This window comes from Suricata suricatta, chromosome 14 (genome assembly GCF_006229205.1).
Source record: "Suricata suricatta isolate VVHF042 chromosome 14, meerkat_22Aug2017_6uvM2_HiC, whole genome shotgun sequence".
Lineage (NCBI taxonomy): Eukaryota > Metazoa > Chordata > Mammalia > Carnivora > Herpestidae > Suricata > Suricata suricatta.
Genome location: NC_043713.1, coordinates 13,693,703 through 13,711,992, shown reverse-complemented (window position 1 = coordinate 13,711,992; position 18,290 = coordinate 13,693,703). Strand labels below are relative to the sequence as shown.

At 37.6% G+C, this 18,290-nt stretch overlaps 1 protein-coding gene across 2 annotated transcripts in view; it reads right to left on the bottom strand.

Annotated features, from left to right (window-relative positions):
• PIGN (phosphatidylinositol glycan anchor biosynthesis class N) overlaps positions 1-18,290 on the bottom strand; it is a 113,359-nt gene that overhangs the window by 36,312 nt on the left and 58,757 nt on the right. For both annotated transcript variants that reach the window (XM_029922189.1, XM_029922188.1), the window contains 6 exons: positions 16,064-16,203; positions 14,506-14,605; positions 14,309-14,401; positions 13,296-13,387; positions 10,277-10,385; positions 7,841-7,949 (listed from right to left, as the gene is read on the bottom strand). In XM_029922189.1, coding sequence (XP_029778049.1) covers positions 7,841-7,949; positions 10,277-10,385; positions 13,296-13,387; positions 14,309-14,401; positions 14,506-14,605; positions 16,064-16,203 — 643 coding nt within the window. The remainder of the gene's footprint in view (positions 1-7,840; positions 7,950-10,276; positions 10,386-13,295; positions 13,388-14,308; positions 14,402-14,505; positions 14,606-16,063; positions 16,204-18,290) is intronic.

Here is an 18,290-nt window from a genome sequence, read left to right as displayed (position 1 = left end):
AGGGATATAGTAGGTGCTTAATAACTGTTAGCTACTATCATTATTACTAGTCAACATATACTAAGTTACATTTAAAGACAATCTCATCCAAAGTCAAGTCACTTCAAAATGTAAGACTGACAGCTATATTGATAGTGTTCTTAGACAAAGAGCTTCTCATCTTTTTCAGATGTGTAGTTCCAATACTGTTATTATCACCCAATACATATTTTAACAGGAAAAAAATCATATTTTAGTATTTCTTATTATAAAAGCCAGTTCAAATGAGACCTTTTCTGTAAAATAATTAAAAATACATACTTGTGAAAAATAAATTAAAATATATGCCTAGAGGAACATTCACATATTTGGAGAAAAGCAGTAGACTGAACTTCACCTTCCCAAATCAATGATAAAATTAATAAAGACAACAAATAAAACAATACAAGACATTCCAAATATGGAAAGAAGCACAGAAAGTATGGCACAGTATGCATATAACTACCACAGAAGAAATTATGACAGAATTGAGACCAAGCATAAGAATCATATTAGTAAACATGAATATTTTCAATTAAAAGAAAAAATTCAAATTGGCAAATTGGCACAGAAAGCAAATATCAACTCTATGCTGAATAAAAAAGATAGACTTAAAACACAGTGATTCCAAAGACTAAAAATAAAGCAATGGTTCAGACAAATGGAAACAGTAAGAAATTCAGGGCTGCAATCCTGATACCAGATAAAATATATTTCATGCCAATATATAAAATATAAAAAAATTAAAGGCCCATTCATTTATGAATACTATTGGAAAAAATATTCTCAAATGGACTCCAACATGACATTAAGAAAAAAATACCTTATAATCAAATGTGTTTGTATCAGGAATATCAGCAAAAAGCAAGAGGAAGAGGACACCTTAGGATGCTAGAGGCACATTCCACAGTGATGATGGAACAGTCATGAATTTTGCTACAAAGAACACATCAACTACCTACATAATACAAAACTTAGAGGAGATACAAGAAGCAATATGTAGAAACACACTAATAACCGATAACTGTAACAGGCCACTCTCAATATAATAGGATAAATCGTCAAAATATAAGATTATAAAACTATAAAGCCAACATGTAGATATTCTGGATATTTACTGAACAGTACATAATAGAGACAATACTTTTCTTCTTAAGTACTTATGGAATGTTTACAAAAACTGATCATATACACTAACACGCAAAGAAAATATCAGTAGGTTTCATAAAGTTGGAATAGTAAAAACAACAATCTCAGGCACAATTCAATGAAACCAGAGAGTAAAAATAAAATAAAAACTAATCGATAGTGAATAGAAGCACAGTAGATCAAATTAATAAATCAAAATCCAAGTTCTTTGAGAAAATAAACAAAAGGATAACTAGCTAAGTTATCAAAGACAGGGGAAAGTATAAATACACAAAATAACTGATGAGGGAAATGTCTAATGATATAGAAAGAGTGGTTTTAAATTGTTAAGAGATTATTCTGCCTCCCTCTATGCAAATAAATTTGAACATCTAAAAGAAATGTATAATTCCTTTGGCAAATATAGCTTCCCAAACCAATTCCAGCAGGGAGAAAAAACTAAAACAGGCCAGTTTCACAGAAGAAATACAGGAAGCTATCAGAGAACTACCTAACAAAGAACAAGGTATGGATAGTTTCAAAGGGTAATTCTTCTAAAACTTTACAAAAAAGATAGGTCCAGTGCTATCTAAATTATTTCAGAGTATAAAAATCAAAGGGAAACTTAATTCTCTTTATGAAGAAGTATAATATTGATACCCAAACCTGATTAATGTAAAAAAAATTAAAGGTCAATATCATTTATGAATACTGCTGGAAAAAATATTGTCAAATGGACTCCAACACAACATAAAGAAAATAACATATTATAATCAAATAGGTCTCAGGGGGTTTATATCAGAATGCAAGGATGGTTCAATACTAAAAAAATCCATTATTATTAATAGGCCTAAGAAAAAAAATCACATTACTATTTCCATAGATGATGAAAAGTCTTTGAAAAAAATTAAACACCCATGCATTCCTAATAACTCTAAATAAAACAGGGATGCATGCAGTTTCTTTAACATGACAAATATCTGTGCCTCAATCCTAAAGCCAGCATCTGTCTTTTTCTTTAAGTTTACTTATTTATTTTGAGAAGGAGAGAGAGAGAATGCAAGCAAGTGAGTGGAAGAGGAACAGAGAGAGAGGAAGAGAGACAATCTGAGGCAGGTTCCACACCAGCAGTGCAGAGTTCAACGTGGGGCTTGAATTCATGAACCATGAGATCATGACCTGAGTGAAAACCAAGAGTTGGAGGCTTAACCAACTGAGCCGCCCAGGGGCCCCAAGCCGGCGTCCATCTTAACGGGGAAACCCCAGAGGCACTCCCACAAAGGTCAGGGAAAAAGAAATCAAGGAGCTTCACTATCTTCACTTATTTAAAATTGCTTACTAGCCAATGCAAATAAACTAAAGAAAACAATTAGAGGAATAGGAACAGAAAAGGGGGGAAACACATGCCTATATTTGTAAATGGCTTGATAGTATACTTGGAAAATCTTGGAGAGTCAATGATAAACCTACCTCAAGAAATGAAAGAATTCAGTAAAGAGGTAGAGTATAAAATTAATCTACAAAAGCCAATAGCAACTTATACTCAAATAATAAGCAGAAGATATAATGAGTGAGAAAAGCTCATTTACAATAGTAACAAAGAAAATAAAATACTTGAGAATATACTTGAGGAATATTTAAAGCCTACATGAGGAAAACTACACAGACTATTTTTAGAGGCACAAAAGGAGACTAGGTAGAAAGACATCCCTTGATTAAAATGCAAGTTTCCCCTAAGTTAACCTATATATTTAATATGATCTCAATGAAAACTCCCTGTGGCCTTTTTTTTGAAGTTAGGGCAAATTGATCCTAAGTCACTGGGGCAAATAAAGTCTTTTTAATGATACTGGATATTCCTTTGGAAAAAAAATAAAATTGAATCCTTTCCTTAAACCATACATTTAGAATAATTAACTCTAAATAGATCAAGGATTGAAATGTAAAAGGTAAAAGTATACAAGTACTAGAAGAAAATATGACTGAATTCCTCTATACCCAATGTAGCAGGAAAGGCTTTTTAACTATGACTAAAAATCCAAATGCATTAAAAAAAAGAAAATTGATTGTACAAAAACAAAAATGATTTGCAGAGCAAAAGACATAGGCACAGTCAAAAGAAAACTGACAAACTGGGAAAAAATTTTCTTATACATATATCACAGATAAAGGACTAATATCTCTAATTTATGAAGAGCTTTTAAAAATGAAAGGACCAAAAATTTTATAGAAAATAGGGAAAAGAGATGAATAGATAATTTCCAAGAGATATAAAAATGGCCCCTAAGCATGTGAAAAAATGTTTGACTTCAGATTCATATAAAATAAAAACACAGAGACAGCACTTCTCAAGTATAAGGCTGGCATAAATTCTAAAGCCTGAAAATAACTGATTGGCACTGGCATAAATTAGCTGACTGGCATAAATTCAAAAGACTTTGGTGAGACTGTATTACTATATTACTGGCAAAATGAAAAATGGTGGTGCATGTGGTGGTAGCTCAGTCAGTTAAACATCCGACTTCGGCTCTGGTCATGATCTCATGGCTCGTGGGTTCAAGCCCCACTTTGGGCTCTGTGCTGACAGCTCGGAGCCTGGAGCCTCCTTTGGATTCTGTGTCTCCCTCTCTCTCTGGCCTTCTCCCACTCATGCTCGTTCTCTCTCTTGCTTGCTCTCTCTCTCTCTCTCTCTCTCTCTCTCTCTCTCAAAAAAATAAACATTAAGACAAATGAAAAATGCTCCAACACCTCTGGAGGGGAATTATCAATATCTAAAAGTACTACATGTGCATTTACCACTGCATTAGTAATACAACTTGGAATTTGTCTTGAACATATACCTTTAATACTATGAAATATGTATATACTCAATGTTATTTGTTGCAGGATGATTTGTAATTAAAGTCTTCACCTACCTAAACAAGAAGGCATAGGAAATTGGTTAAATAAGCAATGGAATATACACATACAATGGAAAGCCAAATAGGTGTAAAAAAGAGTAAAGAGCTCTAGGAATTGGTTTGGAGTGACTACCAAGAAGTATTAAGTGAAAGATGCAAAGTGCAAAAGATGATACATAAAATGCTACCCCTTCTGTGTAAGAAAGAAGGAAAAATAAGAAAATATACTCTAGCTGTTTATCACTGTAAAGAGAAACACACAGAGGATACAGAAAGCAAAGAAGGCTGTAGTCCATGAGGGTCTGGGAGTACAGGAGAACGGGGTAAAAATCATAGAGCAGCACTCTGAGTATATGCTTCTTGTATAGTTTCTATGTGTGGAAGCATGTGAATATGCTACCTATACAAGAAATAGATAAATAAAAGAATAGGAAAGACAGCAACCTGAAATAAACCTAATTGTATTTCAAACGAATACCTTCATCACAGTGAATAAAATGGAGGAAGCAAGGGAGGGAGGCAGGCAGGCAAATCCAAGTGAATATGAACATAATATTTAACCGTAAACCTCAGTCTTGGGTAAGGTGAAATGTGAGGGCAGAGTGAGAATTGCAAACAAATCTCAAATAATATGAACTTTGTTTACTGTGATGGCATGGGTGGAACATTCCTGAAATTAGATGTACTATAGGATGACTTAACAGATGAGTGTATGTGTTGACTTTGTCGGAAGTCCGGGTTGGTTATCATCATGGGAGGGATGCATAAATATGGAATGGGAGGAGGCAAGATAGATAGAATTATAGGTATCATTGTGAACTGAAGATTTCTGAAATATGTATAGGTATGCGTACCTGCATGTTTATGTGACGTGTGTGTATAAATGTGTGTGCGTATAAATGTATGTGTGTATACTTGGCTGCACGTAGGAGAAGCTATATGTATATAAAATCATGTATTTCCCAGCTCTGTAGACTGAAGAGCAAAGAAGCAAAGATACTCTAGTAGTGATGAAAGGATGAGTACATACAATACTCAGATCTTGGTGTCTAATACCATTCACCCAATAAACTATGGCTCCTTAGGAAAATAACTGATACCAGAACTGGCACACTGTGGATATGGTAAAGTAAACATCTTCTTAATGCCGGAAAACGCTAATGTGCTCAGAAAATTATGGCTGTCAGCACAGAGCCTGATGCGGGGGTCTCTATAAGCTAGCTAAGCCTGGGGCAACGTGAGCACCAAAACAACAATAATGAGTTACAAAACTCTGAAGAAGTAGGAGCTCATGAGTCCACAACAATAAGTAGGTAAGTGACTGAAAGAAAGAAAGAATAGGAAAGAAGGAAACATACTTAAAGAGAATGCTGCCAACTCTGGTAAAGGCAGCGGGATACCAGCACTAGAAAATCACCATTTTGTAGCCGTCGTGACAGAGTGAATCAGGAAGGACTAATGAACGGAGCTACATCTAGGGAGAAATTTTGTTGAGGATATTTGACGGTCTTAGAGTATTTTCACACAGTCAGCTTATTAGTTGCAAGGAGGGAGAGAAACAGTAAATACACAGTGAAAAAGAACCGGGCAACACCTTGCTAGGGTGATGGAAATTAACATCAACAATGAGGGACAGACAGACACCATGAGCCTGTAGGTGTGACCCTAGGAAGGGCACAGCATCACTTATGCAGTATGCTGGCCAATAATGCATAACCACAATTTAATTACAAAGAAACATCAAATTCAAATTGAGTAGCAATCCATTGTGGGGTAAGGGTTGCGGCTGGCTATCTTCTTCAAAAATGTCAGCGTCATAAAAGACAAAGAAAGAAAAAAATGCCATGAACATTACGAGGTCAACTGAAAAATTACTATAAGGATGGTAAAATAGATAATACAGAACATGATTTTCAAAATATTTTACACATACATATACTCATAAACCGATGAGAAACAAGCACTTGAAGTAGAGGGTAGCTTTCTGTAATTCTGGTAAATGCAGTTTTTTTTTTAAATTGTTTTCTAATGTTTTTATTTACTTTTGAGAAAGAGAGAGACAGCGTGAGCAGGGGAGGGTCAGAGAGAGAGGGAGATACAGAATCCGAAGCAGGCTCCAGGCTCTGAGCTAGCTGTCAGCACAGAGCCTGACGCGGGGCTCTAACCCACGGACCATGAGATCATGACCTGAGCCGAAGCCGGACGCATGCCCAACCGAATGAGCCACCCAGGCGCCCCAGTAAATGCTCTGTTTCTTAACTTTTTTAGAAGTTTTAGATTTTAAAATGAGATATAATGAAATCTGTACAAGTTGTGTTTTCGCTTCTTGTCCTCACTGTGGCTCACCCCTCGGTGGGTAAGAAAACTATGGAAGGGAGCCAGGCCACCCTGTGAAGGAAGGAGCAAGAGCTGGGTTGCTACTATGCACATCAGATTCCCCTACTCACCATACATTGTTTCTGCTGGTACGTGCTATGACTGTGTATTTGTGAAGTAATACACTGTGACAGAAAGACTTCCCTTTACTATTACAGTTCTCATTCAGAGGTTTTGTCTTTTCTGGGGATTTAAAAACTGATGTGTCCTATGAGAAAGATCATTACTTACAGGTCACCACTCTAGAATATTAGCCACCCCTTCCATGCAGAACACAAGCTCCAGGAGGGCAGCAGGGATTTGGTCTGTCTTTATCATTCTCAGGAAACAGGGTCTCCTGGGTGGCTCAACTGGTTGAGCATCCAGCTTTGGCTCATGTCATGATCTCGTGGCTAGTGGGTTCAAGCCCTGCATCGGGCTCTGTGCTGACAGCTAGCTTGGAGTCTGGAGCCTGTCTTCAAATTCTGTGTCTCCCTCTCTCTCTGACCCTCCCCTGCTCACTCTGTCTCTCTGTCTCTGTCTCTCTCTCCCTCTCAAAAATAAATAAAATGTTAAAAAAAGTTAAAAAAAATTTATTATTCTTGGAACAGAATCGTGTCAGAACATACAAACTGAACACATTTTTTTAAATGAAGGAACAGTCACTGATATTGTTCAGGCAGAATGAATATAAATAGTAACTGTATTAAATCAAGATAATTGAAGGATGCAGAATGCCCTTCATCAGCTTTAAGGTAAATTCCATCCAAAGATGGAACAACAAAAATCATTTGAAAAAATAGGTTAAATTGCATGCCACATTATTCACAGATATCACAAAGTGTCTTTTTTTTTTTTTTTAAATGAAAAACCTGGACTTCAGACTTGCCCTGATCTTCTAGTTGAAAGAAAACTCCTAGATCCTTAAATTACATGTGTTTCCTCCACATGCACATTTTGGGATCCTTAAGTAAAGGTACTTCAGAGGAATGTGTTTTGAAATTTTTAACTGGCTTTATAAAATGTGTAATGTGTTGGGAAGTGACTAATCAATGTTATTTTCGGTAAGAGAAATACAGATAAAACAGAACTGTTTCATAGTCCCTGTGTAAGAATGGAGAATTTATGAACTGACATGGAATTTCATGATAAGAATCTCTTCTTTTCTGGAATCACTAGAGTTTTATCAGATGTGAATAAATGTATAGCCTTATTATCAGGCCAATATTCTACCAACTAATTCTAATTAACACATCAATGGAGACAAAAGTTCTGATTTTCTCTGTCAAATTCCAGCATGAGATAAAAATAGTATCTGGTTATTATTATTTTCATTCAACACAATTATTTCTTTCAACGCCAATAATACATACAAAGTAAATAGATACTTTTAAGGTATGACTTGATGTAACATTAACTCATTTAATTTGGCCTCTTACCTAATATTATCCAGCTAACGATCTGGTTAAGAAGAGGCAGTCCTTGTTTCTTGAGTAGGCTACTATGGGTGCTGTACATGACGCACATAGAAAGCGCTACGCACAGCATCTGAAAATAAACACAAACGCGTAAAGAGAAGAGAAGGTGGTGAGAGACTAATTTCTACATAAACAGAATACCTAGGGAAGTGCTTCAACAACTGAAATCTAGCCCCAAAGCTATTGAAATTGGACCAGCTCACCCTCTTGCAGCAAAGCTACAAGTTAGAACTCTTGTACTAAGCAGAGACCCTCCGTTCAAAGCATGAAATGAGGTATTTTACACTTCCAACAATAGTTTGCCATATGTGATCACACTGTATTTAGAAATATTCATTATTAACTCGGAAGATTTCTTAAATCGTTGACATGCGGACAGTGCATTGTGGTTAATTAAGTGTCTTCCGCTTCTGGCCTTTGCCCAGTCACACGCATTGATTCACCACGTGCGTGTGGCCTGAATGTCACCGGCACTGGGGACCCCAGGAGGTTCAGCACTCGGCAGGGGGTGGACAGAAACCAGCGGAGAGCTGGCAGGCTCTGCCGTGCAGGCTGTTTTCAGAAACACTGCTTGGTGGGAACCCGGTCCCTCGTTCATTTACGCGTCGCCCACAGTTCTCCTTGCACTACAGTGGCAGAGTGGAGGACTAACAACAGACTCCACACGACCCGTGAGCCTAAAATATTTAGATATGGCTCTTTAGAAACCTGTTCGTTCATCTCTGAACTAGAGGATTAACTGCCATCTTAAGAAATGGCATTAGCTCCAGCTGTGAATAAAGCAAACAAACTCTTAGAGATCAGATTAGCAACCACCTCAGCAGTCCTTGAGATACATTTAATTTCTCTTATATTTTCAGTGATTTTAGGAAAAAAAATGCTGTTAAGTTATGACATGATCCTAGTAACCTTTCAATTGTAAGATGTATTCTCATGTCAGAGATGTTAAAATATTAAAAGATATTTGTTTTGGAATCACCAAAAATATGCTATACAATAGAACAACTAATGTAAATTAATAAAATTAACATAAAGAAGAAATTTCACAAAAGATTTACCTTAGATTCAGGGCTATTTACAAAAAAGCCATAAGAATTGTAACATGTATTTGCTCCCATGGAATGGGATCCAGAACATTCACTTCTGTCAAAGTATTCATAATTATGTGTAAGTTCGGTCAAAGCTACCTACGGGCTTTAGTGTAAAGCCAGTCAGTGTAGCACTTAAAGGAAATACATGTTCCAATGTCATGACAGGACATGTGACAAAGTATTTCTTCTCTTTTTATAAGTTTTCTGTTGTTCTCCAAGAAGAAATTAATATCTTTTAAGTGTTGTATATTTTTATTTTAGAGTATTCTTGGCTTTCTTTTCTATTATCCTAAGCTTTGTTCTGAGGAAATTTTTTGAGAAAACTCCTGGTTTTCTTTGGTCAGTGTTCTGGATGTGATCTTTAATTTTTTTTTTTTAGTGATTGAAAAAATAAACAAGTGGTTTCCATGCTTATGTACAGAACAGCCATCATTTTACAGAATATGACATTCTTATATTCTCTAATTCTCACAACCGTAGACTAGATAGTATCTCTACAGATTAAAAACAGACAGATCGGGGGCGCCTGGGTGGCTCAGTCGGTTAAGCCTCCGACTTCGGCTCAGTCAGATCTCATGTGCGTGGGTTCGAGCCCCGCGTCAGGCTCTGTGCTGACAGTTTGCTCAGAGCCTGGAGCCTGCTTCCGGTTCTGTGTCTCCTTCTCTCTCTGCCCCTCCCTCTCTCATGCTCTGTCTCTCTCTGTATCAAAAATAAGTAAAACACTAAAAAAAATTAAAAAAATTAAAAAAAACCAAACAGACTGAAGCTAAAGAGTCTGAAAATCACACATCTAGTATACAGTAAAACTAACTGGAAATTGACTCCATTTTGAAACATCAAGTTCAAAGTTCTTCTTGCCACAGCAAAGCCAGCAACCACGGTGAAGTCGATTTCTCCCAGCATGTCATCCGAAGTCTTACGTGAACGATGCTTCACGTAAACGTACTCAGAGGCTGCTCTCCCTTCAGAGTGCCTTTCTCCTGATTCAAATGGGAGCAACACAGAACCTCGGTCCAAAGGAGGCCATTTAGAATTCAACTTTTTGGTCAATATGGATGCCTCTGATGTCTCCTAAGCCTCGGTTTTCTTGGCATCTCTGAGCTGACTCCTGCTGAACTTTTTGCTATTCCATGCTTCCTAGGGAATATACTTCCATGTATCTTACACAGAAAACTTTCTTCCAGCTGGCAGATGCTGAGTCATGTAAACATGATGGCATCTAAAGAACAATATCACTACATACAACCATAAGGTATAACTTTGGTCTGTCGTTAGCATGACGTGGTGTTGAAAATCTGTAACTGACCTGAAATAGATGTAACAATAGCTCTTCGTTTAAAAAACTGTCTTTTCTTTTTAGGAGAGATGTTAAAACACACAGGGATGGCAGAAGAACCAGCAAGCCTGCGCCCATTCTGTTTTAAAACACAATTCACAATTTCAAATTTTCTTGAGATGTTTACTGAACACATATCATAAAAATATTAGACACTTTAATGTAGACCCTCCATATCAGTCATTTGGTTTTATCAAGGTAAAACAGGAATAACAGGAATTAAAATCTGAGGATGAAGATACACTAGGGATGAGGTTATTTTTAACTTCTTCTCACTATTTTTTAGGTATCTTTACTTTATTTCTTGACTTTGATTTTTTAAACTTTTATGCATTCCAGCCACCACAATTCTTAGCCTGACTGGGACAAGTTTACAGAAAACAATATAAAAAATAAACATATCATCAGTATGTACAATATAAACTTTCTGACTATGAGCACTTACTTATACCAAAAGGATCACCATTTCTAATCCCTAGAGTTGCTGGTAGGACAAAATGGTTCTTTCTATCATTCTGATAGCCAGCTGCTCCCAGGTAAAGGAAGGGTAGGACAGAGGTCACAAAGGTGGCCTGTGGGCGAGGCACTTGTTTTGGAGAACCCCAGGTAGAGTACGATTCCTGCAGCTGAAGGAAACTGATATCAAGGAAATGTATACTAATGTTGAGCTCTATTTCTCACCTCCTAAAAATCTGAGTAACCCAGGACAATTGAAATTAGGGTGAGGATAGAATCTGGAAGCAGGCACTATAACAACTAAGAGAAGAGGAGTTGGTTAAAGAGAAATAAGAAAGAGCAAAAAGCAGGACTAAAAATGAATGCAGAGCAGGAATTCCTAGAAAAATGCTTGCTTGTTTTTGTTCGATTCTTTGAGAACTATAAGGGGAAAAGTAGTTAGACATTCAGCCTGGATTACCATTAAAACTTACGAAAACAGCCATCTATGATCAAGATACTCTGTTTTTCTTTTTCTAAAAAATAATTTGATATCTTAATTGGCAAATAGGGTTTTATTTTAGAGAACTTAAAAGGAAAATTATAGCCATGCTATTTGTTGCTTTTTCATTTAATTTTATCCTTAAGTGTTTCACCTATCTATGCTTGCAAGTTTCTAAAGAAGGGAGGTAATGTGAGAGATCATAAGGAGAGTAGAAATTTCTCCTTGAACCAGGAGCCAAAATAAAGAAATCGCAAATATAGCTACTAGAACACCAACACAAACTTAAACCACTGAGAAATTTAAATTAAGTTGCAGAGAGGGAGAAAACATACTTTTTAAAACTACAAATTAGATTTCTCATGTTTTAACAAGTTTGCCTCCTGAATTCATCTTTAGTAAGATATGCAAGTGGCAAATTTCTATGGAGACCATGTATATAATCTCTTCTTTTAGCAAATAAAAACTGCTCAAGGTTGCCTCCACTGCTTCAGCAGGCCGGAAAGGCAGAGACTGACCAAAGCGGGGAGAGGGCTTCCAGCGACAACAGGACGCCTCACGAGAAATACGAAGCAAAGAGATCAATGAAAATATTTGAACTCATCTTCTCACAGGCTATTATAGTTTATGACAGATGCAAAACATTTTTACTTGGTAACACTTACTAATAAAGTATGGCTAGGAAGTATGGCCTTAGAATTCAATACAGTTTATTTTGGGCTCTGCCAATAAATCAACTTTCTGGAATAATTCTGATTTATTCCATACTGATATTTCACAGAAATGAGATAAAAATGTGTTAACTGATAAATAACACATACTCAAAAATTAACACCTACTTTAAAAAATACCATTTAGTTAACTTTCCTTTGGTCAAAAAAAGATATACTTCATCTATTAAAGATCACGTTAAAACTCTATAAAGAATTGTTTATACAGAGTTCAAAAGAAAGTAAAAGAGGGGCGCCTAGGTGGCTCAGTCGGTTGAACGTCCAACTTTGGCTCAGGTCATGATCTCACAGCTCGTGAGTTCAAGCCTCACATCAGGCTCTGTGCTGACAGAGCCTGGAGACTGCTTTGGATTCTGCATCTCCGTCTCTGTCTGCCCCTCTCCTGCTTGCTGGCTCTCTCTCTCTCAAAAATAAATAAACATTAAAAAAAAGTGACAGATAAAAATTTTTTTTAAAAATTAAAAAAAAAAAGGGGGCACCTGGGTGGCTCAGTCCGTTGAGCGCCCGGCTTCGGCTCAGGTCATGATCTCACAGTTTGTGGGTTTGAGCCCCGCATCAGGCTCTGTGCTGACAGCTAGCTCAGAGCCTGGAGCCTGCTTCGGATTCTGTGTCTCCCTCTCTCTCTGCCCCTCCCCTGCTTGCACTATCTCTTTCTGTCTCTCAAAAATAAATTAAAAACATAAAAAATTAAAAAAAAGAACTTAAAAAAAAACAACAAAAAAAGTGACAGAGATGATTAAATGATTAGAAAATGAGACGGATTCTTGACTGAAATAAAGATCATTTAGCTCACCGAGCACCCACATGTGTACACGTGTGAGCGCGCATGCATGCGCACACACACACAGTGTAGTGATTAAACACAGTAAAGCTGTCAGAGTACTGCACTTCCTCGCAGATTAGGAGGGAGAGAATTTCATTTTTGTGAGACATTTAAAGTTTGGACATGCTCAAAGGCAAAGACAGGTTAGATCAGTGGCTTTTAGATTTTTCATTTTTGGCAACTGAACACTTTTCATATGAAGCCTTTTACTGATTCCTCAATATACAAAAGTCTCTAGACTATCTTTTTTCTTTCGGCATGTTAAGTTATCACTGTTTGGCGCAATTTCATTTTTCTGAAGGCCCAGAAGCACCTCCAGGAAGCTTTACTGCTTCTCAGAGCCTGAGCCAAAATTATGACTAATGGTCTCATATTAGTATTTTAACTTTTGGCTTATTCACTAGTTTATTTTGAAACTCATGACCAAGATTAGGCTCATCTTTCATACTGCCTGAAAAAAACAATTATATTGAGAAGAAAAGAAAACACTGTTCATACACTAGGAAGATATCTGGCTCTCGTCCTACAACGGGCATCAGTGGGAACACTGCCAGGAGCAAAGAGAAGAAACTCCAACTCAGTGAGATGCTCTGAAATAAATAAAAAAGTTATCTTTAGACAAATATGGTAAAGAAAACTGTCTTTAGTGTTACATACACTGCACGGCTGTAAAGATTATATACAAAGTTTTATAGCTGTTTAAAAACAATAGAGTTACTCCTGGTAAGAGATCTGTTAATAGCAGGCACTGTATTAAAGTCTCACAATAACCTCAAGAGGTAGATTATATTTCTCACAATACTTCAGATGAGGAAACTGAGCTCAGAGATGTGAGAGTACAAGAAAAGTACCAGGTCTCTGACCAGTAAATGAAACAGCCAGGATTGAACCTGGGTCATGTTTCACAGCAACTACTTCCGTCACCTCGCGCTATACCACACACTGATAACATCTGTGCAAAAGCTGCAAGGGATTGAGCTCAGGAGGGAAGAAGTAAAAATACGTTTGTAGTTAGATTAAGACAAAAAATTATTGATGATGCCATTATTCGGAGAATCCTGTGAGTTCTCATAGGGTGGAAAGAAGACATTTCTATCCTCCCGCCACCTCCTTCAAAACTATCAAAGTGGAAACATGAGCCTATCTACTCTCAGGGCGAGGAGAAAGGTGACTCCTTTGACTCGGGTTCAGGGCACCGCCTCCAAAGCCATTGTGTTACTCTGGGCACTATCACCATTTAGAAGCTACCAGAATCAGTGATTCAGAGAGCGGTGTGCCAGTTCTGCATCTAGAGTACTTCAGTCACCACATGACCAATTCACTTTGATGTGAAATCTATGTGAATCACTGAAACATTAAAGGCAACCTCAGTCCTCCCGTCAAAAAGACCAGGCTCTTTATGTAAGGACACATTCTACCCTTTTCTTTAAAAATGAACAACTACCTGAGTTAGACAGATAGCAAAACAAAGTGGCTACCAATCTGTCTAATGTCAAGACAAGGACTTATACCTTTGCTCGAGTCCACAGCTGGGTGATAAACGGCCAACCCGCAAACGCAAGCAGTCCGGCTGTGAGCATGTAGCGGTAGAAGAAACTGAGGACCTAGTGACGCATTCCAAAGGCGAAATGAGAAATGAGGTCATTCAAAAGGAGTTACATATGTATGAATGAGATCTGAAAATGCTGTAATGTGGTAAGTTACTCACTAATATTTCAATTCCCAGGGTAAAGACTAACAGGTATCCAACAAAATGACTTGGAGGAAAGGTCAGCAGTAAAGTGACCAAGTCTTGAATAACTTGAAACCTGTTTAACAAGATCATTTACAAAAATATTATTTATCTTATATATTAAGCAAAAAAATGAGGTCATATATGATAAAAAATAAAGTGTCTAAACCCAGAAATCAGGGAATTTTCAATTCATAGATTATTTAAAAACCAATATAATCTCTAACAGATTTCTTTCAATGGCTTCATTGACCTAAATCTCTTTTTTTGAAACCTAGAAGTATTTTAGGGAAAAGTGTAATTTCTGAACTAACTTGACAGTGATCACAAGAATCTGTTTTTTAAAAATAAACATTAATGACAAATGTTTGATTTTAGCTTAAATATGAGTATGTACAATTACAAATACATAGTCAGAAATAAAATACAATGAACCCAAAAGGATAAAAGCTAGAAAAAATTTTAAATCCACCAAGGTTAATTTTATGTTGAAGTCTCAACTGTCTTAATAAACATAGGTTTTCCTAACCTAGTTAGTGAAAAATATTTTATTTTTTATTTTTATTTATTTTTGAGAGAGGTCTTATACTTCTAAATGTTGTATTTTAATTTTAATTTTTGGCATTTTTACTATTTTAAGGTCTTTAATACTTAAAGAAGGAAGATGTGGTCAAATCCGGAGTTAACAAAGATTAGAATAAAAATACATATTGTGCCATGACAAACATGCTGGCCAGCCCTGAAAATACTCTTAATTCTGAGCTCTCATTCCCTGGTCTGCTTTCTGGGTCTGGTTTTGCTCAGGGGCTGCCTGGATGCCTAAGACGAAGTCCAAATTCTAGATTACTGGGGCAGATGTAGAAATCAACAAGATGGGCAACATGGCCCTCGCTGTCTATGAACGTGAACGAGCCCAGCGTTTGAGTGTTTGTGTGTTAAAGTGCTCGGAACCCGCTGGAACCCTGCCTCCGACGCTCTCTCCGGCGGTACGGAGCCCTTTCACTTCCGGCCTGTGAGGAGGCGCTTCAAGAAGGAACCGTGGCACACGTGAACAATATCCACCATCTGTATGTTCACATTACTCGCGTGGATTTACTTACAAACTTCCATCTGTCTAGGTGTACATGATAGCTAGGAAAGTAAGGGCAAACGTGCGTGGAAAGAAAACATGCAAATTTCCTCATGAAGCATGAAGATACACTGGAACCTGAGATGATGGGACAAATTCCTGCTGGCACAGTCCCATCAATATTAATTACTCTAGTTTTAGTCCAGATGTTTCTTAGAAAAGATACACAAAGAAGCAAACAAGGTCAGTACAACCTCACAGCAACAAGGATGAAGTCAAAAGGGAATTAAGACAAGATGTTTTTATGCAACTTTCCTTCTGCTATCAGTGAAGTGAGAGGGCTCAGAAATTGGAGGGTATTATAAATATCTCTGATGGCTTATGCCACAGAAGTCTAACTCACTCCAAATACAGATCTGTCAGAGAAGTGCAAAACGAGACAGCATGTAAGTAAGTGTTACTTACTCTCTTAGAACCGCATACCATATCGGTACTGGCAACAGACAATACATGTAGTAAGTCCAGGGGCAGCCTTGAAGCAGCAGGAAAAATGCTACAAAAACACCAATAGCTATAAAACTACATGACAGGAGGTGGCTTGGCTTCTGAAAATCAAACAGAACATTGAAACACTTCTAAATTCAGGCCAACTGACAGGTATTTAAAAGAGATTTTATAAAATGAAGACATATATTACACGATTAACTGAAGAACTGCATTCAAATAAAATCTGTCATTGGAGAAGCATCATTACAGGAAGAAAAAGCTGGCTATTCTGGAATCGTTGCCATTAGGCAACTCTCAATTTAAAAGTGACCATGTTCCTCACGTTTGTCTGCAAGTAACTTGTCTGGAAAACTGAACATATTTCTCCTTAGTAACAATCTTATAAATGTTGATTGAGTTCCCTCACTAGCTCACAAAAGCCCATTTAATCCACAATAAACTGCAGGACTTAATCTTCATTTGGAACAATGCTTCTATCTATTCAAACTCCAACTTGACAGGCTGCCCGCGCTTCTCTCTCCATTGCTCAACCACAGTGTGTTCATTCAGTCACATCTTCTTTTCCCAACCTCCTGGCAAACAAGGAAGGAGTTCCTCAGCGTCGGTCACGAGTGTGGCCTCCAAGGGCTGTGCATGCCCATGAGTGATCTGGGCCAGGCGTGATGAAGCAAGCTTCAGGCACGGACATTCCAATGATTGGGAAAAAACGCACCTATGGACAGCTGTGATGCTAAGAACGGCACCAGAGGACAAACACAGGAGTGGAGGGGTAATATGGTGGTATCTTTTCTCTATCCCTTGTTTTGTCTGTTTTCCCCTTGCTTTGCTAGCCGACGCTAAATAAGGTGAGAATTAAGAATTACTCATTGTAGTAGAAGCATTGTGAAGGAGAGAGACAAGAGTTTTTTTCCTCTCTATAATTCCTCCTTACTGGCATAAAATGTCACCAGAAAGGCAGTAAAAAACAAGGATAAACTAGGACATAGTTGTAAAAAGGAAGGTGAGATTTAGATTTGTGATTAAGAGTTTAGAACTACACAGATCAGAATTCAAATTCTGGTTCAGTCAATTGCTCAGTGTACAACCATATACAACCAGGAACAAAGTACGAAACCGTACTGGGGCTTAATTTCATCCCATTTATAAAACGGGAGTAATAATTCCGTATCTATTTATCGAGGTCAGTAATGCTTAAATGAGATTATGTAGAGCTTAACAAAATGCCTGTAATATTATTACAGTTTAATAAATAATGGCTGCTATTCTTATTGCCTTCCTCATTATTCTCTCCTCCCCTACTTCTCAGCATTAGTCCCAGCTGGTGCCACAGAAACCTAAAGGGGAAGAGCACTGGACATGTGTGAGTCAGCAGTGGAGTCCCACAGCAAGGGGCAAATCTCAAACAGATGTGGAGAGATGGGGTTGCTAAAGCTGAAGGTGCCTAAGGCGTGTATTCATCATTTAAGAAGGGAGACTGGGTTCACATCATATTGAGAAGAGTAAAATAATCAAGGAAGTTTAAAGGAGTACATAATGGGGCGCCTGGGTGGCTCGGTCGGTTAAGCATCCAACCTCTTGTGTTCCGCTCAGGTCATGAACTCAGTTTTCATGGGTTCAAGCCCTGCATTGGGCTCCGTGCTGGCAGTGCAGAGCCTGCTTGGAATTCTCTCTCTCTCGCTCTCTCTCTCTACCCCTTCCTCACTTGTGCTGTCTCTGTCTCTCTCAAAATAAATAAATAGACTTAAAAAGAAATGAGTACCTAAAAATACATTTGAGGGATTTTCCATAGTCAGTATAATATGGTATAAGAATCTAATCCTTCAATACATCATCAATGATATCCACTCATAGGAAATGAAATCATAAAGAATTCAGCTGAAATAGAGATTTGAAAGGCTTTTTAAATTTTTTTATAATAGTTTATTGTCAAATTAGTTTCCATATAACACCCAGTGCTTTTCCCCACAAGAACCCCCCACCATGACCCCCTCCCCCCTCCCCCTCCCCCTCCCCCTCCCCTTTCAGTCTATGGTTCGTCTCCAGTATTCAGTAGTCTCCCTTGATCTGTGTCCCTCACTCTTCCCCGCTCTCTTTCCCTCTTCCTGTCCCCATGGTCCCCTGCCAGGTCTCTCCTGTTAGACCTATGAATGCAAACATATGGTATCTATCCTTCTCTGCCTGACTT